This window comes from Trichosurus vulpecula, chromosome 2, assembly GCF_011100635.1.
Source record: "Trichosurus vulpecula isolate mTriVul1 chromosome 2, mTriVul1.pri, whole genome shotgun sequence".
Lineage (NCBI taxonomy): Eukaryota > Metazoa > Chordata > Mammalia > Diprotodontia > Phalangeridae > Trichosurus > Trichosurus vulpecula.
In genome coordinates, this window is record NC_050574.1 from 200,809,005 (window position 1) to 200,834,141 (window position 25,137).

At 36.5% G+C, this 25,137-nt stretch overlaps 1 protein-coding gene across 1 annotated transcript in view; it reads right to left on the reverse strand.

Annotated features, from left to right (window-relative positions):
- The window catches only part of NEB (nebulin), a 239,440-nt gene that overhangs the window by 75,427 nt on the left and 138,876 nt on the right, over positions 1-25,137 (reverse strand). The window contains exons 85-111 of the mRNA XM_036744010.1: positions 24,823-24,927; positions 23,771-23,878; positions 22,179-22,490; positions 20,130-20,333; positions 19,299-19,403; positions 17,849-17,953; positions 17,434-17,745; positions 16,658-16,762; positions 15,962-16,060; positions 15,593-15,694; positions 15,317-15,424; positions 14,640-14,951; positions 13,624-13,728; positions 13,417-13,521; positions 12,943-13,047; positions 11,848-11,955; positions 11,629-11,742; positions 10,983-11,180; positions 9,786-9,890; positions 8,996-9,100; positions 8,799-8,903; positions 7,874-7,981; positions 5,134-5,247; positions 4,591-4,788; positions 3,593-3,697; positions 1,792-1,896; positions 308-415 (exon numbers count right to left, since the gene is read on the reverse strand). Of these exons, the coding sequence (XP_036599905.1) occupies positions 308-415; positions 1,792-1,896; positions 3,593-3,697; positions 4,591-4,788; positions 5,134-5,247; positions 7,874-7,981; positions 8,799-8,903; positions 8,996-9,100; positions 9,786-9,890; positions 10,983-11,180; positions 11,629-11,742; positions 11,848-11,955; positions 12,943-13,047; positions 13,417-13,521; positions 13,624-13,728; positions 14,640-14,951; positions 15,317-15,424; positions 15,593-15,694; positions 15,962-16,060; positions 16,658-16,762; positions 17,434-17,745; positions 17,849-17,953; positions 19,299-19,403; positions 20,130-20,333; positions 22,179-22,490; positions 23,771-23,878; positions 24,823-24,927 (3,765 nt within the window). The remainder of the gene's footprint in view (positions 1-307; positions 416-1,791; positions 1,897-3,592; positions 3,698-4,590; positions 4,789-5,133; positions 5,248-7,873; positions 7,982-8,798; positions 8,904-8,995; positions 9,101-9,785; positions 9,891-10,982; positions 11,181-11,628; positions 11,743-11,847; positions 11,956-12,942; positions 13,048-13,416; positions 13,522-13,623; positions 13,729-14,639; positions 14,952-15,316; positions 15,425-15,592; positions 15,695-15,961; positions 16,061-16,657; positions 16,763-17,433; positions 17,746-17,848; positions 17,954-19,298; positions 19,404-20,129; positions 20,334-22,178; positions 22,491-23,770; positions 23,879-24,822; positions 24,928-25,137) is intronic.

Here is a 25,137-nt window from a genome sequence, read left to right on the forward strand (position 1 = left end):
GTCCTGGGTGATACAGATAGATCCAGATGGAATTCAAATCCTGGGTCTCAAAATCCAGTGTTTTAGCAACCATGTTGAAGGACTGATTTATAAAATCAGACACTGGGTAGTAAAGAGGAAGTCATAAATTAGGTGTAGGTTCTTTTTAGCTCATATGACCTCGAATATGTTCTAGAGTTCATGGCTCTCTGAGTTTTCTTCTGAGTTGGGATGAGAGACTTCCCTGTGTGTTATGGAACCAGAGCTCATCCTTCCTGATTCTATACCAGACTCAAAATACTATTACAAATGGATTTTCAATACTCACTTCACTCTGTAGCTTATGTGCATGAAGTGACCGGTCCAAATCCACTGTCTTAGTAGTGGGAGCCACTTTGCCTCTAACGTTGTGTATATATTCATGACGGTAGACAGCCTGAGGGAAGAAAACCCAGAGTGAGTGAATAGACACATAACAATATTTCGCAGATACGACTAGCACTTTTAGAGAACTGGTTTTTATTGAATTGAAATGGAAACTCAAACCTTTTCTAATTTTGGGAGTGTGATGTAATCCTCTGATATCATGGGAATTTGTCAATGAAGTAAAAAGAACAATTATTTTAAAAATCTGAGGTGAAGAATGCAAATTAGCGCCTGTTCCACAACTAAGATTCTCAGAGGGTTACTTGAGAACTGAGAGAGTAAGTGACTTGCCCAGGGTCACTCAGTCCATTTGTGTCAGAGGTGGGACTGGAAACTAGGTCATTCTGTTTCTGAGGCTGGTTCTTTATCCAGTTTTGGCCATGAAATAGCTGAAAAACTAGTTCTGAGCATAGAAAACAGAGACTTTAACCTTGCAGTTTTGTTTCTTACTGCAAAACTATCATTTATGAACCTATCTGTCTGTTGGATGGAAGTGGGTTCTGATACAACCAAGAGGAAAAAGCCAGTCAGGCAGAAGTAAGAACTAGTAATTTTTTTGTAGTGGAAATACCAAGGAAATATGTAGCAATATTTTTACCCCCTTGTGAGAATGGTAATAGCTAATAATAACAGCTAGCATTTATATACTGACAGATATGGATTTAGACAGTGCTTTAAGGTTTACAAAGCACTTTACAAATATCATCTCATTTTATTCTCATAACCTTGGCAGGTAGGTACTATTATTATCCTCATTTTACAGTTAAGGCAACCGAGGCAGACAGCCATTAAGTGACTTGCCCATGGTCATCTAGCTAGTAAGTGTCTAAGGCCAGATGTCAACTCAGGTCTTCCTAACTCCAGGTCCAGCACTCTATTCATTGTGCTATCTAACCGCCTGTCAGGCCTTCGAAAAGTGGGCTGTAGATTCTGCACTTGTGATTTATAAGAACAAAAGCCTAAGGCTACAAAACACACCATTTACCTAGCAAAATGGGTGGACCCCCTGTGGGGATTGATGGGAAGACACAGACAAGAGTCATACAGGTTGAGAAGGTATGGATGGGAACACACACATCTATGAGATTGCTGAGCTAATAAGGTACTTTCAGAATCAAAGTACATTTTTGAAGCTCCATATCTCCAGTTCATTGATGTAAGCCTCTATTCTAGGAAACTATTACAATAATAATGTAGATGATAAAAAATAATGAAACAGCAGTCTCTTAAGGCATAAGGATCCCAACACCTAGGCCCTCATCTCTCAGTAAGGATGGACTCTAACCTTAGTGCCTCAGGCTTATATTCCTGGGACAATATGATCTATGCTTCCTCTCTCTTTGAGTCCACACTACCTGGAGAATGACTTTTCACACAAGCACTTACGTCACTCAGTTGCTGGCCACTTTTGACTGCCTGTACATAGAGTGGTGTATCCGTGACCAATTTGTAGTCATTTCTTGTTTTCATTGCATGAGATTTGTATTTTATCTACAGGAAAAAAGAAAGAGGGGGAAGAAAGAAGAAAAGAAGGAAGGAAGGAATTATTGGTGCTATATCATTAATTTTTATGATTTGTTTTTGTTTTTTCACTTTTTAAATTTTAGATTTAAATACTAAAACTTAAATACATAATGTGAAAAGAAAAAGAAACATAAACTTAAATATTAAAACTTAAGTATAAAATAAGAAAAGGAAAAAATGTCACATGTACAGAAGAATGTAAGAGAGGATTCCAAATATATAGCAATAAATTTCCATTTCAAGAAAGCCTATAGAATAAATACTATGTGTTGTGTCTAGAGCTATCCATCTTTTCTTTGCTTCCTTATAGGTTTTCTTTTGTTCTCTTCTGTACACTTTTTACTTTGTTCTTTTTTTCCCCCTTCCCAGGCTACAATTAAGCATGGATATATTTATATATAGATGCTATATCATTATTATAGTATTTTCTTCTAATCCTGATATTTCCCCTAAAATGTTAGCTTATTTGTTACTTGCAACAGCGATGTTCAACAGTGCTCCTTCAGACCTTTTGAAGCTTCATATGCATAATGCATTAGTAAAAAATAAAATCCACTACAGAAAGGCCTCAGGGATATAGAAAAGTTAGGAATGTCAGTGTGAATTAGTGAATAATGTAGTATAAGATTATTTTGAAAGAATGCAGCTTATTATTATTAATAATTATTATTAATGGCAAACATTTATGTAATCCTTTAAGGTTTGCAAAGAGCTATACAGATATTATCTCATAGCACTTTGAAGCTTGCAAAGCACTTCATACATATTATTTCATTTTACCCTCATAACAAACCCTGGAAGACAGGTGCTATCATTAGCCTCCTTTTACAGAAAAGAAACCTGAAGCAGACGGAGGTTATCTGACTTGCCCAGGGTCATATAATTATTAAATTTCTGAGGCTGGATTTGAACTCAGATCTTTTGACTCCCAGACCATCTTCTATCTATTGTGCCACCCAGCTGCCTCTAATATATTAATAGCCTATTGCTAATTGTAACTTATACTTAGCTATGATTTAAATGAGCATATCTCTTGCACTCAAATAAGTATTTATAATACTTGAGGATGCTTGAAAACTGTTCTCTCAAGTACTTTAAAACCTTCTTCATGAAATCTCTGTCAATTTACTTGGAAAGTCTTTACTTCACCAAAAAGGGCCTTTAGCCCAGCCTCAGTTCACATGATCACAAATTCCAAATTGTTGAGGTTTTATTGAAATGCAAACTAATGATCCCCACCTACAGACCATTTTGTCAAGGCTTTCTGTGTTTGAGAGACCATAGCAAGGCTGCACAGACCTGGGGGTTCTCAAGTCTGTGACTCATCTATCTAGTCCTTAGCCTTTCTCTTTATTTCCAGCCACTTCATCACACCATTTGAGTCACTTTAAGCCTGTTGGGGGATCTCACTGCCTGTGATAAGACTGCATTTGCTGTTCTTAACCCATGATCCTAGACCACAAAGATTATTTGCTTTCTTTTCCTTCCCTTTGGTAAGACAGGTACTGATGTGTGTGTATGTATATACACACAGATATATGTGTATATATGACATATATGTATGTAGATATGGGTATATGTACATATACATTATGATAATATATGCATACATATCATACATTAATAAATATCATTATATTAAGTCAAATTAGATCAAACTTACATCATCACGCAGATCATAGGCATGTTTTGCATGGAGAATTTCAGGTGTGTCCCAGACGAAACAACCAATACCTTTCAGCCAATTGAGGTCATCCTTATAGACAATCTAAAAAGTTTCAAGAGATGGGAAAAAACAAACAAAAAATTCAATACATATACTCTCTCGCTCTTTCCTTCTTCTTCTTATTCTTTTTATTATGTATATATGCACCCACATATGTATATATAATATTTATGTGTGCATATTACATATGTATATTTTAAAACATAATAATAAGAATGAGAGGAAGTATGATACAGTGGATTGAAGGTAGGCCTTGGAGGAAGACATGGTCTTTTCTCTGACACAATGATATGTGTGACCATGGGCAAGCCACTTAACCTTTTAGTGTCCCTAGAAACTCTCTAAGACTTTAAGTTTAAAATGAGTTGCTGATCTACATAAACAGAGGGAGTGTCCACACTGGAAGATCTCTCTATTACCAAACTCATAGGTCCGGATCAAACAAATCAACTAAAAAATGAAAAACATGAAGATATTGATATGACCTTCTCTCATAATGGGTTATGGGAACTAGAAGCAAAGGGTGCCATATAACTATTTTATGTATCCGTTTTATTAACACAAAAGAATAGAGATCTTGAGCATAGATAAGAAATCAAGAGTTAGAAGGAACCTTACAAGTCCAACCCCATCATTTTACTAATGAGGATACTGGAACCAAGAGAATTGAAGTGGCTTTCCCAAAGTCACACGGGTAGTAAACAGCAGAGCTGAGATTTGAGTCAAATCCTGGGATATCAGGTTTAACACTCTTTCCATTGTATTACATTTTCAAGAGATTATTTAGTCCACTTTTCTAGGTAGGACAGTACAGAGACTGAATACTAAATAAAAATATTGTTGAGTAAAGCAAGAGGAAAAGAAACACAAGACGGCTACTCCGCCTTATTTGGAGAGTGAACAATAACTCTTCTATGGAAAAATGATGCACTTACATCACTGATCTGATCTGTGACTTTCCTGACGTGGCTATTGATCTGCAGGTCTGGGTGGCAGATCCATTCGTGCAGATGGAGGCGGTAATCGATTTCACTGACTTTCTTCTGGGTGTCCTTGGCAGTAATAAGCTCTACCATATCTGGCACAATGTGGATTTTCATCTTATTCTTTTCATAGACAGATCTGTAGAGGCGCTGTGAGATTAAAAAAAAAAGAGTATAATTTGATCAGAGAATTCTGTGACAAGGCCTTACTTTCAGAAGCTCATGTTTCCTAGGACATAGAAACTGGAGTGAGCAGCACAATGCAGTCAGTTAGAAGAAAGTACTCAACCTGCCAAGTAAGCACTTTGCTGTCCAATCATGGGGTGGGGGCGGGAAGACAATTTAGAAGCTCTTCTAAATAGCAGCATCCCATGCATAAAACAGATAGACGCACTTTTCAAATAATTTGTTTAGGAGGAAGAGTTCTAGTGTGCATGATATAGAAGTTTTCAATTATGTGCTTTCATTTAAAGGACCACCATTGGAATCACTCACATCAATGTTAAGTTTGCCCACACGAAGGCATCTTGCTGTGTTTGGATCATCATCGACGCTTCTCGGTAAAGTGTAGAGAGCCTTAAACTTCTCATACTCTTCGCGATACTTGTTCTGCAGAATAAAGACAAAGGATTCAGATTTTAAGAGATATACAACCCTTCCTAAACTATATGGAATGCATGCCACCATCTCATAACCTTAAACTCTTTGTTTCTCTTGATATCAGTTAATGACAATAATAACAATACAACTAATGACAATATGCCCAGTTAACTTCTGCGTTTTAAAAAATTGGGCTGGAAACCTGAAACTCTTGGTCATAAACTTTGTCTAATGCCACTCATAAAATATTCCAAATACTACACAGGGAAAGCTAACTTTAAGATAGTTTTCGTGCATACAGTTTCTGTGCTTCATATGATTATAATGAAATCAACCGATAGACATTTAGTAAGCACCTTCTATATGCCAAGCACTGTAATACCCTGGAATTGCCATATTGTTTTGAATAGCCATCTTCTATAAATTATGAATATGGTTATGGTGGGAATTATTTTTCAGTGTAAACTATATTTTTTTCTTTAAAAATAATTCTAGGTATTTAAATTTCATTTTCAAACTCCTATCGTATGTTCTCTAAAGAGTTTCCTGGAAGAAATCTATAACCACTCAAAAAGTTTGGCTTAACCTTCATCTATACAGGATAAACTAAATGGATAAAGAATGCCTGTCATTCAGATTACGACATGCAGTTATATAGAAAACCTATGTAGCTCTTTCAGTGGCATATCTATGTATCTATGTATATATGTAAGTGTGTATATACACATATGTACATAACATATAGAGGAAATACATAATGAGGTGGGCCCAGAATTAAACAATAGGAAGAGACTGGTATGAATTGCCCTCGGGAAATTGGAAAGTTCCTTTAGTACTCATAATGTTCTCTCAGAAACTAAGATCTATTTTAATGCCAATATTCTATCAGTGTTGTAGTCACTGTAGTGAGTCATGGAACACTATAGTTGCTGAGAAATTAAAAAGGAATATCCCTAAGAGGGCAATGGTAGGTTCCCTGTGGACGTTAGGAGGCTGCGACACAAAACAAATAAGGAACTAGGAAGCAGAACTGTAGTAAAGGATGTCATCCAAAAAATACATGATTAAAAAAAGAAGATGAGTGATGAGGGATAAATGATGGACAGTCTGTGTATTCCCCTGTTACCTTTGCTATGTAGGGAGAAACAAAAGAAGGCCCCCCAGAACACTGAGCAGATAATTGGAGGTGAACTAGAGGGAGGATATGAACAAGAGAGGCATCAAATGGGCAGATGGCTATCTGCATCAGTGGAAGGAACATCCATATTGATGGGTTGACAGATCCATTAGAGTATTTGATGACAATAGGTGCACTGGGGGTAGATATGGCCCCCCAAGGAGGAGCCAGTTCAATATCTACATGGAGATTTGGGAGAATGAACCTAATGGCTAATATATCAAATGTTGTTAGTCAGATGCCATAGTCCTCTACCCCTACTGTTCAGGTTCCCATATACTCTAAGTCTGCCAAGTGTTCTTAGCTTGGAGTCTGTGAATATTAAAAAAAAACCTATATTTCAATTCAATTAAAAAATAATCCTGTGAATTTTATTTTATGTCTTTAAAAAAGTGGTCCATAGGTATCCCTGGACTTCTAAAGGAGCCCATGACATAAAGAAAGTTAATAATTTTTGTTTTAGCCTGAGGAAATATCAGAGTGACTACTGATGCATGGAAACCACAAGGCATTCTCATTACTATGTCTAAACATTTCCAAAGTTCTCAACTCAAAAACTAAAACTGAGAAAAATTGTTTGAAGCTTTCTAGGATAAGACTAGGTCACAAAGGTTGTAGCACCGACCATAGGCAAAAGAACTGTGGATGCCACACCAGTAGGTTGCCATAGGAAGATGCTCCAGACGTGAAAGGTCAGAGGGTGGTAGCATCCTTTCCAGGGCTGGGGGTGTGTATTATTCTAACTAGTCATTTGCCTCTAATATTTTACATTTTGGGGGTTTTGTAGCCATAGTTACACATGAGACCTATTTGGACTAAATTCAGATTTTTAAAAAGCACAATTAAATTTCAATGAGTTTTTTTAAAAAATCTATGTGGCACAAGTAACTGGTTTGAATGATTAAAAAAAAGATCAATCAATTTTCCAATCAACTGAGTTGACATTACATGATTATTCTACTATGATTATCGTTTTATTTATTTATTTTTATGGTCACACAAAAGCCTCTAGCCTAGAAAAGTAAGCTATAGTTACGGTGTCCTATATCATTTTTTCCTCACTAGTTATTGTACTTTCCCATTAATTCTATGTCACCAAAACAGTTCCCAAGAGTGGGAACAGGAAAATGACAAAGAAAGTTTTGTGTGGTTAAGTTCTTAAGTAAGAACCAGGAAGGGTTGAACCTCTGAAGCAGTGTCTTGTTGAAAACCTCAAGAGCTGAGTTTACCCCCAGAAGGTATTGGAGAAGAATTTCCTGCCCGTAAGTAATGGGTCTACCAACTTGCTTGTCAGTTTGTCAATCAAAAGACATTTTTTAAAGCTTATGGAGAAGCATCTATAACAACTTGCCTTGGGAGTTAGTGTGTCCCATGAGATTGGAAGATAAATGTGGATGGTATAAAATAAAACTAGAGAGACACTGGTAGGGATAAATATCACACTTTAAGTGCACTCACGTGGCTAGCCAGATATTTCTGATTCTTGGCATGTGTCAGTGAGACTGTGTTGGTTGGTAGTAAGTAGCTTGTAGCTTTCACTTTTTCCCAGGCTTCCTTGTAGAGGTTCTGAAAGGTTCAAAGAACAAAATATTATTACTGAAAAATATATTATAATTTACATCTCTTATAAAAGCACAGCTAGGTGGTACAGAGGATAGAGTGCTGGACTTGGAATCAGGAAGACCCGAGTTTGTATCCTGCCTCAGACACTCATTAACTATGTGACCCTGGGTAAATCACTTAACATATGCCTACCTCAGCTACCTCATCTATAGGATGATGATAATAACAGCAGTTGCAGCCCAGGGCTTTTGTAAAGATCAAATGAAATAATATGTGTATCATGCTTTATAAACCTTAAAGTTTACAAATAAATATATAAGTATATATATTTTATAAATAAAGTTCATAAATGTTGTTCTTATTATTATATTACAGCCTTCTTTTAGTTTTAGCCTTATCTGACACCCTCATCATTACTTTTAACAATTCAAGGATTCTATAAGATGAATAAATCTCAATCTTGGTCTAAAAGGCTATTCAAAGAAGCAAAGGAAGGGTTATACTTGCTGATTGTCAAAGTCATTGGCTGAGAGGAGAGGATAAGCTCAAGTTCAAGGTCAAGACTGAGTATATTCCTTTATATGAACTGACTGAATTTCTTCATAATGTTGAGCACAGTGCCATGCCCACACAGAAGCTCGATAAATCATAACTGGGGTTTTGGAAGATCAGTATCTTAGAGATTATGATGATTTATGGGCAGAAGCAGAGATTAAAAGGACTGAAAAACAACAAATGTAGGCTGGAGCTTTTTTCCCTCTTCATCAAGTTTTTCTTCATCTCAAAAAGCAGATAGAATGAAAAAAGCAACCCAACTCACATTGCTGAAAAGGCTTTTTAGATTCTTCGTTCTGTCGTAGTCCACTGTTTCTAGAACTGTGGTGTATTTGTCCTTGATTTGATGATAATTTTCTTTATATTTCACCTACAAAGAGAAAATGTTATTTATCTCCATTATTTAAAAACTAGCCAACAAACAGGTAAAGATATAGAAGGTAAAGATGAAAGGCAGCCTACCTCACTGGCATTAATGCCACTCTGGACAGCAGTCACATAAAGTGGTGTATCTGTGACCAGATTGTAGTTCTGTAAATTGTCTTTACCTGCCGCTGTATATTGCAGCTATAGAAGAAAGACAAAACACATGGAAAGTGAGAACACCAATGTTAGTAGCTGACAATATGATCAAAACTATGTCTAAAGCCATGTTCTTTACATATATTTGATCTAACAGTGAAACTGTGAGGTTAGTAAAATGTGTTTTCTATATCTGTACAAGACTTTTCCCTTCCCCAAAGTAAAAAATCTACCTTTCCCGTAATCCTTTAGGGATACTGGTGTTATGGTCTGATAACAATATACTGAGTTATTTCTCCACCCTTCACACCCAGGCAACTGTCGGGATAAACCAGTAAGAAAGATATTGTAGGGGCAGAAGGTCTTTTGGCTCCCCTTAAATAATTATCTTTACCATCAAAAACAGAGACAGCTTTGTGCTTAGGAAGAACTAGGAATTTGATTGCCTGGGTTTCAGTTTCAGCTTTGCTTTTTATTAGCCATGTTATGGTACATAAAGTTACCTAACCTTGCTACCCCTTAGTTTCTTCATCAGTTAAAGAGGCCTATGGATAATTTCTGTCTGCCTCACTGGATTGTTGCAAAGCTTAAGCAGAAAATATATGTGGAAATATTTTGTAAACTCAAAACCATTTTAAAAAGGTAAAGAATTACTATTGTTTTTAAAAAGCCAACAAACACCAGCAATGCTTTTTCTTGATCCCCAATCTTTCAGTGGGATTTAACCTACCTGACTTTGGAGATCATAGGATTTTTTAGCATGGAGGATTTGAGGCGTATCCCAGACATAGCATCCAATTCCTCTCAGCCAGTTCAAGTCATCTTTATATACATTCTGTAAGGGAAAAAGGGTGGAAAGCAGCAATTGTCAGCTTATCTATAATAGTTCACTTTAACATCTTCATATCAATTAGGTTTAGATTATTCAATAGGCTCATTAGGTACAATTTGAAGGACTCCAAAGTATAAGAACTTCTAAATATTAGGATCGGTCAGTCAATAAGCATTTATTAAGTGCCTATCAGGTGCCAGGCTTTGTGCTAAGAGTTGGGGATATGAAATTAGGCAAAAGACAATCCCTGTCCTCAAGAATTCACAATCTAATAGGGGACTGTGGGTGTTGGATGGTTAAGGGAAACAAAGCATTAAACCTATCTTCTTTCCCCAGGTCAGAGGGATTTTGTCTTTATTGCTTGGAGATCTCCAAGGTAGGAACTAGAGTCTCACAGGCCAACCCCACCCCTTCCCTCTGGCCCCAAGATTGGATCTAATTCCTTTTGGGTTTTTTTGGATCTAATTTTTACAAGTGGTAGGGAAGGATAAGTCAAGTACTAAGAGCCCATGGGGTTGAATTAGTAGAGCAACACAAATCCTGTGCAAGATTCATAAGAGCTAGGACTAAGAGGAAAATGGTGAAGACATGCATATAGGAATGCTTCATCTCTTTGCCCTCCATTAAACATTTCTGACAACTTACTAAGAACCAGGGAGAACTCTCATTTTGAATATCCTATTGACTAGTTCAAGCAATGGAGGAGTGTGTTGGGGGTAATAGGGTCACGGTGCCCTGGGATCCCAGAGGATCTTAATCTGACCCTGCTTGTGTTATTACATAAGGGTACCCGAGTGAGGACCTCTACACTTCTAGAAGGTCAGCTGCACCCTGACACAAATAAAGAGGAGAGAAAGACACACACACACATACACACATACACACACACCCTGGCATACCAAAGAAGAGCCTCATAGGGACCAAACACATATACCAAAGAGGTCTTAATTTTCTACCCATCTTGTGTTCCATATCACTTTGTATCAAAGCACAGACATCATATGAGAATAAGAGGTATATAAGCATATGAGTGGACAAATGGGACCTAGGAACCAGTGAAACATTACCCATGAGTAGTATATATAAAATACATACATCACTCAAAATCTCCTGGGCATTTCGGGCACGAATGACATTGGGTTCTTCTGGCAGAGATGTCCACTGGTGAAAGTAATGTCGATACTCCAGGTCGCTGAGGATGTATTGGCACTTTTTAGCCAGTACATGATTCATCATGTCAATGGGAATATGGACATCGGCTTTAGTGTCTTCATAATGTCTTCTGTAGTTCAACTAAAGGGCATTAATTTTTTAAAAGAAGGAATTAATATGTGTTAGAATACTTAACCACAGTGAGATCTTAATTATAACACAGGTCAGCGTCTTTAAAGCAGGAAGCTATTTAATGGACAAAATATTAATTTGTGGAAGAAACTTAATACTTCCTTTTCTCTTAACCTCTTTTTTCCTCTTCATCATAGGTAATGATGATGAAACACTCCTTTCCCTCTACCTGGTAGAGAGTTGGGGCACAATGAGGACAGAATGGTATGGATGCTGTCAGACATGTTTGCTTTGTTGGTCAGTTTTTTTTCTGAACTATTTCCTCATTAGGGGAGGATCAAATGAGGAGCACATTGAGAAGTGACATTTTGATGTGAAACAACCCAGAAGGCATCAGTACAAAGTAAAAATTAGAAAAAATTTTAAAGAAAACAAAATGGTAGCTTTCCTTACTTACCGCACTCCTCATTTTCTGGAAATCCAGAGAATGAATAACAGCAGGGAATTCACTGATGTGTTTTCCAGCCAGGTAATGGCCCTTCTGCTTTTCATATACTTCTTTGTATTTAAGCTGTGAACCATTAACACCATTGAGAATCACTGAGCATATTCTTACCAGTCAATCTTTCACACAAAAAAGATCACACAAATATTAGAGGAAAAAAATCATACTGACCAGACTATTCACATAGTCAGCATGCTTGGCACCAACAATTGGGATGTACCTCTCATCCAAAGTATAGCCATAAGCTTTAGTTCCTTCCCAGGATCCTTTATACAATATCTATACAAGGGAAATATGAAAAATTTCAATAAGACAAAATCTGTTTTCACCTTGAGTAAGGTATATAGTAAGATAAGCAAGAGACTAGAACCTTGTTGTATAACATACTTGTGTCAAAGGCAAGGCTAAACCAGCTTTATAGAATTTTAGTATTATACTCCATTTATGGTATAGTTAGGTTTCTTAACCTGGGATCCATGAACTTGTTTTTTTTTAATATTTTATAACTGCATTTCACTACAATTTATTTCTTTTGTAATCCTCTATTTTATACATTTAAAAAACATTACTCTGAAAGTAGGTTCATAGGCTTGACTAGACTGGGGGAAAGAAAAAGATCTACAGTACAAAAAAGGAGCTTAGGAACCCCTGACTATGTACATGGTAAGCATAATCAGTAAATCAAATTAATAAAAGTTGAGGCACTTTATGAGTAGCAAAATTAGATCATATGTTTTAGATCTAAGGAATCTTAGAGATGATAAAGGCTATCCCCTTGAGTTTACAGATAAGGAAACTGAGGCTCAAAGAATTTAAGTGGTCTATCTAAGGTCACACAGCTAGGATTTGAGAGATCTGGGAGGGTTAGGTGAGGTCATCTCTAAAGTCCTTTCCAATTCTAAATCTATGATTAAGTGAAAAATTATTTAATCACTTTACATACCTTTCAGATGCTAAGTAAATGATCAACTACCTATGTCATAAATGACTCAAGACAGAAAGAAAGTTGTCTATACTAGGTTAGTAATGAGTGCTATCTGAAGGACTAACTCCTATCCTGGACAGAATTAGTTATTACTAACTAAAGTATCGCTTCCAGAGGGCAAAAATAAACATGCACCTATATGAAACAAGAAAAGTTCCTCTCCATCGAAAAGAAAATGGGGGCTGATGATGCAGTCAGCCAAGACTATAAATATTGACATGAACTTAAAACTAAACATGTGTTGCATTATAAATAATTATAAATTATAAAATATTTCTTACCGTACTATAGAGTTTAGCCATATCTCTGGAGTGGGATAGATGCGGAGTATCTGGAGAAAAAATATACTTGCCCTTCGCTCGGTTAAATGTTTCTTTATATTTCACCTAATGAAAACAAAAGTTACCTATTAAGACAAGTACACCGTTAACTTTCTATACCACCACGGTCCTTAGCCTAACATCTGAAATAATAAGAGTAAAATTCATTCATAAACATCAGTCTGGCTTCATTTCAAATAAGGTTCAGCTAGTAAAAATACAAATGGCTTGGAGAAAAGCACTATTCTTGTCTAAAAACACAAAAATTTTTGCTAGTGATTTCGTCAGATTTTTTTGCCAAAATATTTACACAACATAGTTTTTGTAGGTAATATTTTAGACAATACAATCAACATTAAAATGACTAAGTGCTATAGGTACTTAAGCAATTGAACTATTCAGCTTACTTCCACAGTTAGTCAAAAGGATACTTACATCACTCTGATTGACTGAGTTAATCTTGGCAAGAACAATCTCTGGAGGATCAACCACACTTGTATAGTTAGGATAATTGTCAAGAGCATCTTTCTTATATTTTCTCTGTAAAGAGACAGAACAGATTAAGATGGATTGATCCTCTATATACATTAGACATATGGTATTGTTAAGTATGAATTAGTGAAGTAAGGATACTTCACTTACCTGGTTCACCATTTCCTGGTTCCTTGTTACCCTCACATGTTCAACAGAATCCAGGGGTATCCAACCTATACCACGGAGCCACTCTAGGTCTGCTTTATAGATATTCTAAAGCCAAAAGAGAAAAGAAGCGATATGTATTATGTAGACATAAATGACAAAGATATTCCTCTCCAGGCTGCACTACTGTTGTTCCAGACTCCCTACCATACTATAAAAACCTCCTCACCCTGGAAGCTCACTGCATCCCTGGACTTCACACATTAGAAGTATTCTCTGTCTTGATGCCCTCTTCCTCTGATTGGCGAACCTTCATTTTAACGAAGATGTCCAGGCCAACCATGTCTTCATTCCTTTCCAAGCTACACTCCTGACTCTTTGGACTTTCTCTACCATTCTTTTCCCTCTCCCTGTCCTATTCAACTTCCTTTTATACGTTGTCTTCTTAGAATGTAAGCTCCTTGAGAACAGGGATTATCTTTCTGTTTATATTTGTATTCTCAGGACTTAGTATAATGGCATATTGTAAGTGCTTAATAAATGCTTGTGGACTTGTCAAGTCTGAAATAAAATAGAATTGAAAAGTGTTTCAGTAGCCTTTGAAGAATATGACATATCTATCTATCTGTCTGTCCATCCATCTATCATCTCTCTCTCTCTCTCTCTCTCTCTCTCTCTCTCTTTCTCTTTCTCTATGAGTGTATACATGTATTACTGTGAGGTATTCTTTTTGGTTAACTATCTATTATCCATATTAGTAGTCATGGGAATGGGAAAAGGCACAGATAATTCAAAATCAATGAGAATTTTTAAAAAGTTGTATTTGATTTTAAAATACAGTTAAAGTCAGGTAATCACTACAGACATAAATTTCCATGACTGGCCTTGCTTTCCCTCTTGACTCAGCTTAATTTTTGACACCTTAGAGCCTCTCAGGTAGGTGAAAGGGAAGAGACTAGCATGCAATCCATATGCAGATAATTGAGAATGGATTAAATGAAAAACATTAAATCACTCACATCACTTTGTAGATCATAGGCCTTCTTTGCTTGAATGACATCATTTTGGTCTGGGTGACACGTCCACTGATGCAAGTAATTCCTGTAATCTATGTCGCTTACAAGGCTCTGGCCCTGTTTGGCTGCCATGACGGACACAATATCAGGAGGTATGTTGATTTTGGATTTGGTTTTGTGATAGTCCTGTTTGTACAGTCTCTCATTCTGGATCTCCCCGGCATGCTCAAACCAAACCAGTTTGGGGTCATCTCTCATAGTGGGAACACCAACATAATGACCTTTTTGCTTAACATGCTCAGCCTTATATTTGAGCTGTTAGGAGAAAAGATGCAGAGTCATCTCATAATTACTATTTGTACTACTTACCACATAATTATTAATTACAAGACCTTAAATTGCCTGGTCTGGAGATTTTAACAAAGTTGAGGAAAACGAGGGGGAAAAGAAGTGTCACAAACATTAGTTTTTTAAAGATTCCCCAGGAGAAATAAGGAAGATTTGGGGCCATGAAAAAGGGAGAAAAATTAGCTTTGGATGAAATCCTAGATGGGAAATCAGGAAGGAGGTTAAGCTAGGACTATGTGAGTTAAAAAAAACCCTCCCAAAGCACAAGGTATAGTATTTCCCATGATCGATGATCAGCCCTCCCAAGATGTACCCAAGTAAGGATATATTACCTCACTTTGGACATCACTGGAATGATGGGCATGGACAAAGGGCACAGCATCTGGAGGCAAAATGTAGCCTGTGGCTTTCTGTTTCTCCCAGCCTTCCTTGTAGAGATACTAAAGAACAGAGTGTAACAAAAAAGGTTGAAGACAGAAGTTCAAAGTAGTAGGAATGTTGATGTGATAGAATATCACCGATGAATTCATATTGATGCTTGAGATCAGATTATACAAGTGATTACCAATCCATCTGCAGCTAGCCACCTGTAGCAAATGCAGACCTACCTGGTCCAGTATCCTTCCTGCTTCCTGAACAGTGTGCAGCAGTGGTGTTTCCGTTAGGGTATACTTTGATTTGATGTCATTCCAATTTTTGCGGTATTTAATCTAAAAAAGAGAGGGTTCATGTAATAAGGCATCTAAAGTCTAGAAGGATGCTAGAAAGGGTCATAAGGTTCAAGAAATTCTCAGCAATATAGTTTAGGGAAACCAAACCTAAGCACCTTTACAAACTGCTGACTTTATGTTAGAAAATAAATATAAAAGTAGGCAGATAGGCTTTGGGTAGAGGTAACAAGAAAAGCCATATTTAATGATAGGGGAGACCACAATTTGATGCTATTGTCTAATTTTATGAAAAAATAACATTCTTACATCATCGAGGATCTCGCCACTTTGTTTGGCTGTCACATAATCCACTCGGTCATCCACAGGGGTAAAATTGAGAGTTTCGACCTTGGTCCGATATTTTTGCTACAGAGAAAGGACACTATGAGGCAAAGCATGTGGTTCTATACATGGAGGAAAGTATACATTCTTGTTTTTTTTCATCTATACTGATCATTTAAAGTACCTTGTTTTTAAATAAAGCATATACTGAGATGTGTTTTCTTGGCACTTTGGCCTTCTTATTTCGATATTTAGAAAGAGAACAATCCAAATGTCCACAGAGTCCACTGTTTTTGCTTAGCAACATCACCCCCACCTCAATTTCTGCAGTGCCCTGAAATTCTAACTCAGTTGGAGAGTCAGTGGACACATGCGTATGGCAGGGATAACTCTACCCCCAGAAAAATGTTACTGTTGGGAGGGCAGTTTTATTGTCTATAGAATTCCCAGGAGAACCATGTATGCTATGAATTTGATCAGGCATTTAGTCTAACCATGCATAATGGCATGTGACAGAGATAGGGCAGGATCACTTTGGATGAGTGTGAGTCTAAAGCAAATAGAAGTGTTTCTAATTGATGAAATGGCCTGTGGGGGTATTGAAGATTGGACAATGTAGATTGAACATACTATTGCTAAACCTCTTGTGAAAAATGCTTAGTGGTGACGGAAAATCATTACCTCACTAAAGATATCTGCAGCATGTTTGGCATGATTCACTGAAACAGAGTCATTTGGCATCCACCCAATTCCCCGCAACCATTCCAAATCTGCCTTGTAAAGCACCTGTGAAGACAAAAAGCAAGTGATGAGGTCAGTAGTCTTGTCCCCTACCACTATTTCACAGGAACCAATTTCCCCCTTTCCATGGGAATGAAGAAAAAATATTACTCAAGTATTATATGTGTGTCTTTCTAAATACCCCTTTTGGGTGGCATGTAGTATTCATTTTTTCCTCCCAAGCTACAGAAAGTTATCATCTTCATAGGCATTCTCTTTGACATGATATGATCAAGGAATATTTTTTAAGTGCAATTGTATCTCTTTGGCTTTCCTGATTTTGCTCCCACATCTATTGCAGGCAACTATGACAATCAGTAATTAATAATAATAAGCACTATTATAGCACTTTAAGGTTTCCAAAGGGTTTACATGTTATCTCATATTATTACCTTTACAACTGGACCAGAGCATCAAAGTGCATACCAAAAAAGAAAAATGAAAGAACCATGTAAAGTGGTCCTTTTGAACTGACAGAGAGAACCTTGTGTTTTATAGGGGTGGGAAAGTTATAGTTAGGTAACAATAAAGAAACTCTTCATATTTTGTAGGCTACCAAATGGGCGGGCTGTTAATTTATGGACTCCTCAACTTCTAATACCGAGTGTATGGTATGTACATGTTGGATGACACGGCAAAGTGCTGGAATAAAGAGAGTTGAAATGTAGCAAACTCACATCACTCTGTAATTCATAGGCTTTCTTTGCTTGAATCACATCATTCTGGTCTGGCAGGCATGTCCATTGATGAAGATAATTGTGGTAATCCACATCACTGACCAGGTTCTGGCTATTTTTAGAATGTAAGATAGAAAGCATGTCCACCGGGCTTTTGAACTTGGTCTTCCACTTGCCCCAGTCCAGCCTGTATTCTCTTTCATTCTGAATCTTGCCTGCTATCAAGGCCCAGCGGATCTTGTTATCATCTCTGGCGGTAAGGGTTCCCACATAGTGGCCCTTCTGCTTTTCATGGTCCAGTTTGTATTTATACTGGAGAAGAAAATGATGGAGCACAATTTGAATCACAAAAGACCCTTCTCACATTGTCTAAATGAAAACAAAAAGAGAGAATCCCCCCTAAATTTGATCTTACATCACTGGCAATCTCTCTGGAGGCCTTGGCAGACTGGATTGGAATGGCATCTAGTCTCACATCACAGCTCATCTTCATTTCATCCCACCCTTCTTTGTAAAGTTTCTTAAGAGAAGGAAATACATGGCATTAGTGTGCATCATATTTGAAAATAGCTCCTAAGAATTAGGATAATGGTATCATACTAGGAACATGAGACTGTGGCACATGATTAAAACTTTACTCTGACAAAAAGCTCAAGACCATGCAAAATGTGTCCCCAAGAAAGGAAAATGAAAGAATTATTTAAAGTAGCCTTTTTCAATGGACTGAAAAAACATTCTATTTTGTGGGGGTGGGAAAGTGGTAGCAATGTAACAATAAATAAAATATCTTTATATTTTATAAGCTATAAAATGGAGAGGCTATTAAGTTCTGGAATCTTTAACTTCTCCCTAAATTCAGTACATGTGAGTAAAAACCTAAAACGAGCCAACCAAGAGGAATCCCTACTTGTCTGGTTCACAGCTTCTAATGCTTCTTAAATTATGTCATGACATAGTTTTGTTCACCTACACTTGAGTTCTAGGGACCAGTCCAAAGAAAGCATCTTGATTTGTTCTAAATTTGTTCTTGATTTGTCCATTGCATGGACAATGGCGATAGATAACTTGGTCAGCTATTTCCTACACTCAGTTAACTTTATGATGCAATATACTAGCAACTTACAATACTGATATGTTCAATACCAAACCCTCTTATCAAAGCTATCAATGGAGTCATTACTAGGGGTCATCTGGTTTTCTGTAAATACAATGCTGAACATCCTCTAAATTTGACTGCTTCGAAAGAGTGAAAAATTACCATTTACAGAACTCTTTAGGATAGTCCTGTGCTATAACTTCTTCCTTCTCATATATATTGATGGAATGTCACAACTTTAGCTTCATGAGAGCATTTGTATGTTTGGATTGCAAATATTATTTGGTGTGGAATTACTGACTGGCAAACACTGCCATTTAGTTATACAGCAAAACAAAGTGCCTGTATCTCAAGGACTCATTTCTCTCAAAAGGATGTAAACATTCAAATCATTGTAAATAATAGTATTCTTTTTTTGAGTCAATGCACATTCTTCACAATGTCTCATATGAGCCCAGGAAATCCCTGTGGCAAATGAAGGTTGTCTCTCTCTTCATACACTTTATCCTTATTCCTTTTTCCCTTATCCTCACTAGCATAGCTGGCACAGCACCAATAGCGGTATGCCAAGCAACTCAATAAAGAGAGTCAGGAATATGCTGTTTATTTTCTGACTTCTACTTAAGGCCTGTGTTACATGTTCAGCTAATGTTCTTACCATTGGCTCTGGGGATTTTGTAGCCAAGTGTCCCTAAATGACTCCTTGAAGTGGTATAAGAAGACCAAAGTGATAATTTTTCAAACATGACAAAATCGCTAACATACTTACATTGCTCACATTAAGAGCATTTGCTCTGGCCAGATTGATTTCTGGGGTATCTGGCATGATGTGGACTGAAGTTTTGTCTTTGTCCCAAACTTCTCTGTACTTGGGCTATGAGAGGAGGAAGAAACGACAAATGAAAATCAGTTCGAAAATGGATAGTATTGCCAATTCTATCATACGACTTTTAACTTCTTTTTGAATCAAGAATCTTAACCAAGAGCATACACAGCACAACTATTTCTGCAACAGATACAAATAAATGGCCTATGCTTAACATGAAATCTGAATTACCACTTTGAATTGTAGTTGCTAGACCTAGATAACTCATAGCATGTCATGTTGCCAACACTAATGACTGTGGATTGTTTTTTGTAGGCATTATATGACAATGGGATTGTCATGGATAGTTGCCTTGATCAGAGTAGCTAAGTCTTTCACAGTTGATCATTGTTACAATATTGTTGTTACTATGTACAATGTTCTCCTAGTTCTGCTCATTTCACTTTGCATCAGTTCACAAAAGTCTAATCAGGTTTTTCTGAAACCATCTTGCTATTCATTCTTGGAGCATAGTAATCTTCAATCACAATCATAGACCACAACTTGTTCAGCCATTCCCCAATTGATGGACATCCTCTGTCTCCAATTCTTTGCCACCACAAAAAGACCTGCTATAAATATTTTAGTACATATAGGTCCTTTTCCTCTTTCTTTGATCTGTTAGGGATACAGACCTTGTAGCGGTATTGCTGGGTCAAAGGATATATACAGTTTTATAGTCCAAATATTTCATATACTTAGCTAACTTTATGATACAATAAAGTAGCAACTTACAATACTGATATTTTCAGCATTTGCCTTAGCAAGGACAACTTCGGGAGTGTCAACAATACTCGTATATTTAAGGTCCTTCACAGGTGTCCGGTAGACACTGTCGCACAAAATCTCCTGGGCATTCTTGACTCTCAGTATCTCAGGAGAACCTTCTGGCATCCAGCCAATACCACGCAACCACTCCAAGTCAGCCTTATAGATGGCCTAAGACAAAATAGGAAGGAACAAGTTGTCTCTTTTTATTGTATTCCGAACAACTAAACAATGGAAATCCTCCATATAATAAAAGATAGACAATACAAAATATATACATGGCAAAAGTGACTTTTGTTATGAGCAACAATTATTTTGTAAGAGTCTGATTTGGGATGCTTAGGAGCTTTCAATTCCTTAGATGTAGAAACCCCTTGGTGTCAAGCTTTGTTGAAAAGTCTTTTGATGTGTTTATATAATTACTATCTAAACTGGATGTACTTTTAGAATAGCACTGATTGGCTATGACTGCCTAGAATGGCAACCATTCGAAGAGTCTTTCCCCAGTACCATAATTCTTGGTTGCAACTGAGTTAACAAAAGGTTTAGATTACCAACCGAGTATTAGAAATTGGTCCCCTATATCAATATCCTTTTAAGTAACATACACACAGAGTATTTTTTAGTTGTCAGTATTCTCCCACTTCAAACTACTTTGTATCTGCTTATGCGTACGTATGTTCTATACCTCAGTAGAATGTAAACCCCTCAAGGGTAGGGAATGTTTCATGTTTTTTTGCCTTGACAATTTCAGTGGTGAATAAATTAATAAATAATAAATAAATGCTGCATTGAAAATGGATGTGTAATTTCTTCATGAACTATGTGGTTTCCCAGATGATCACAATGAAACAATATCAGATGATATCAGATTGGGTGCTAGTTTTAAAAAGTCCATCATTTTGTATTTGTTAATAGTAGTTAATGCATCATGGTACAAATGAAATAAGGCAACAGTGAAAGCAACATTATGCCTTAGAAGGGAAGTATGTTATTTTTTCCTTCTTGGAGTATTCTTGTGCTATTCAATTTTGAAGTTCCTCAAGGAAAAGGATTGATTTTTCTCTGGGTTCTAATAAGAGAGAAGCCATTCGTTCCTGGAGCAGCCCCTTCTACTCATAGATATCTCTGATTGTTTGGGAGTTTTTCCTGATATTAATCTTAAATTTACCTTGTTGTAACTTTAATTTGTAAATTTACCTTGCTGTAACTTCTGCTCATTACTTTTGGTGCTGCAGCCTCCTGGGGCCAAATAGAACAAATCTAATCCATTACCTAGTAATCTTTCTCTAGTGTTAGTTATGCTGAAGTTTGAGAGAATTAAGTTTAGAATGAATAAAAAGAAATATTAGATACACAATGAATGCTAAATTTATAAAAAATCATTATTCCCAAGAGATGGCATAGGATAAAAATATAAGTAATTTTTGAAAAGTCTTCTATAAATTGACATATGACTAAATTATTAAATGATTAAGAGTAGCGTATACATATACTTAATTTTATTTGTCAATTTAATTTGTTATTTTACTTCTATATCTAATATTTCCTTCTAAGCAACATTTTCTAAGATGACCAAAGGTTGTATACTTAGCAAGCTCCATAAGCAAGTTCATAAATGACACATTGAAAATATGAGAATGGTCAGGCTATAATGAAATTATCATGCCATATTCATCCATGATACCAATTTCATGGATAAATAGAAATAGAAAGGTGAAATTTCACTGGTAAATGAATTTATTTAATTAAATTGAATTAGTCATAGAATGACCTAAAAGCCGACCATTGCCCTTGATCCCCATCATTCAATAGGTCAAGAGCAGGAGGTAATTTTGGGTTAAGGAAAACAATGAAACCAATTGGTAAAAGAGAAGCCCAAAGTGAAATTCTTTTATGGATTGAGTTTTCTTGGATTATTATAGCATTGCCCAAACTATTGGGAAAGTTTTAAAGATTAAAAATTTCATTGGACCTACATTAAATCTAGATCTCTAGGGAGACCCATGTACTTACGTCACTTTGAAGGTCATAAGCCTTCCTGGCTTGGATCACATCATTCTGATCAGGAAAGCATGACCAGTGGTGGAAGTACTGGCGGTAGTCCACATCACTCGCTAATGCCTGGCCCTCTTTGGCAGCATTGATGGACACCATGTTCACTGGTATAGTGATCTTAGCTTTGTTGTCGTTATAGGCCTTCTTATACAATCTGTCATTCTGCATTTTCAGCACTTGAGCAGCCCAAGAAAGCTTGGGGTCTTCCTTTACAGTGCGACATCCAATGTAATGACCTTTCGTTTTCTCATAAGCAGATTTGTAGAGATACTGGTACGGACAAAGAGAGAAAAAAGAAGTTATTGTTCTAAAAATCTTATTGCTCCTAGGAAGGCTTTCCAGATTAACACCACTGTGCTAGTCTAATCAATCCTTTACTCGGCACCTATTTCTCAATTTTACACTTTATCCTTTAGCATTCATTCATTTGCTGCTTTGTCATTTCTATCACATCATTCTATGTCTGTCAGATGGAATCATGGAATTTGAAGGTTGGAAGGGCCCTTAGTGAACATTCAGTTGAACTCAAGCACAAAAAGTATTCCCACTATAACATACCCACAAAGTGGTCATCCAGTCTCTTCTTAATGACTTCCAAGGAGGGGGACCCTCCACCTTTAGAAGTAGCCCCTTCTACTTTTGTACAGCTTTAATTGTTAGAAACTCTTTACTCATCTCAAGCTGAATCTTCCTTAAAATATTTCAATACAGCTATCATTTCCTTCCAAGTCTTCTTTTCTCCAGGCTAAACATGCCCATTTCCTTCAACTGATTCTCCATATGTATATTTTGCTTTCCATAACTGGATAGAGGTCGTAGTGTAATGAGTTCATATCTGATGTGCCATAAAGGAAATTCTTTTTTCAGGCATAGGTTAGACTAGATGGCCCATAAGGTCCTTTCCATGATTCTTTCTCAGCTCCAACACTTTCTACTTGTGTGACTACAAACAAGTTACCTAACCATTCTAAAACTCAGCTCCTCCATCTGTAAAATGGAGGTAATAATTATTGTACCACCTAACTCATGTGGGTATTGGAAAGAGATTCATAATCCTTAAATTACTATAATAAATGTGAGTGATTACTGTACTGCTCCAGGAGTTCCTCAAGAAAAAGAAGTGATTTTTCTCTACACTCTAATTCCAGTCCCCCCTCCCCACACTATGGTCTTTAGTATGGTGCTCTACATCCAGTAGGTATTCAATAAACACTAATCAATTAGTTGACATTGAGAAGATATTTGAAAGATTAATGACTATACTTAAACATGATAACAAATGGAAGTTTAACTACAACTTTCCTTATCCAGGAAAAAAAATCCAAAATTTTATTGATGAATTTAAATACTGGTCAGTTTAAACTTGTATTAATGTCCTACTTGATGCCTTTGAAATTGGTAATAAAATAAAACGTGGGCAGACTTTCCACTGTCATTAGTACATTGTGCTCAAGTCCGAAATTCAACAAACGTTCAAGTAGTTTAATTTAAGGACCCTGGATAAGGATGGGCAAAGCCTTATTCAGAAATCAAAAGGGCAGAGTTTTTACCTCACTAGCAATGTCTCTTGAAGCCTTGGCATGCTTAATTCCAATGGCATCTGCTCGTAGGTCATAAGCCTTCATCTTGACATCTTCCCAAGCTTGTTGATATTGTTTCTGAAAAGAGAAACCAACATGCCACAATCAGTTTGCAGAAAGTATTCATGGCCAATGTTTACCAAGACATACTCAAGGGAACAGGCATCATGTTGCTAACTAATTTTGCCTGAAGATTTATTAGTGGCCTTCTTTCAACTTGAGCTTCAGATATACCAAATGTGTAATGATACAAAATAAAAGTCTCTCAATAAAAAGGGGGCTACATCTTTTTTACATCTTAACAGATATCCAAAAAATGAACATTTTTTCATGTGCAAAGTATAACAATTATATGTGATTGCTAATTTCTATTACATACAGCTTGCTTTTAAAAATTAAGTTTATTGGTATCTTGTGTTCTAACATTTTCTAAATTTTCTCCTACATCCCTTGCCTATATCTTCCCAAAGAGTCATCCTTATAAAAAGAAAGCTTGCTTTAAAAATGTGATAAATTTAACATGTTACTTTCAAAGCCACCCTGTTGCCTGTTTCCTCTTGACCTTCCTTCTGTTCTGTCCTATGTATTAAATGTTTCAAAGACCAAAAGAGGTTCCTTTTAAGAATGGAAATTTAAGGAAGCCTGAATTAAGTGTGAAAAAATTTTAAAAAATGAAAATGAAACTGAACTTTTTGTTCTCTATTGAAATGTTTCTGTTTGTTGATAATTTTGAAGTTCATAATAAAAAAATAAAAGTTTAAAATGCAGCATTCAGCCTTCAGAGAAAATGACAATAGCCCATTAAAAATTAATTTGTCTGAAGCCCTTCCATTTGCTTCTCTGTATTTTATTCTCCAAGTCCCCTGTCCTATAGCACCTGCTTAGCCTTAAAAGGTAGGATTAGAGAAAATTAAAAATGTCAGGTATCAAATCCTATTGAGTATTTTTAGGTAGACAGGAACAGATATGGCCCCCACATACATTGCTGTAGGGAGAAGATGGCTTTCATTTTGATATCTTACATTGCTGATCTGCGTGGCATTGATCTTGGACTGCAGCATCATGGGTGTGTCAGCAGGGATGTTCACATTTGCTTTTTCCTTATCCCAAGCATCTCGATATAAGGGCTGGCAATGTGTAAACCAAAAGAATGTCATTACAAATATGTTCAATAACAACACAAAGGAACTTAGAGGTATATTAAAAATTATCTATCAATATGTCCATAATAATCTTACTATTATCTTAATAATTCTGTCATCTTATTGATAAATGTGATACTCTTCCCTAGGTGGTTTTTTTTTGGTAAAAAGCCAACCCTTGCTGTACTAACATGT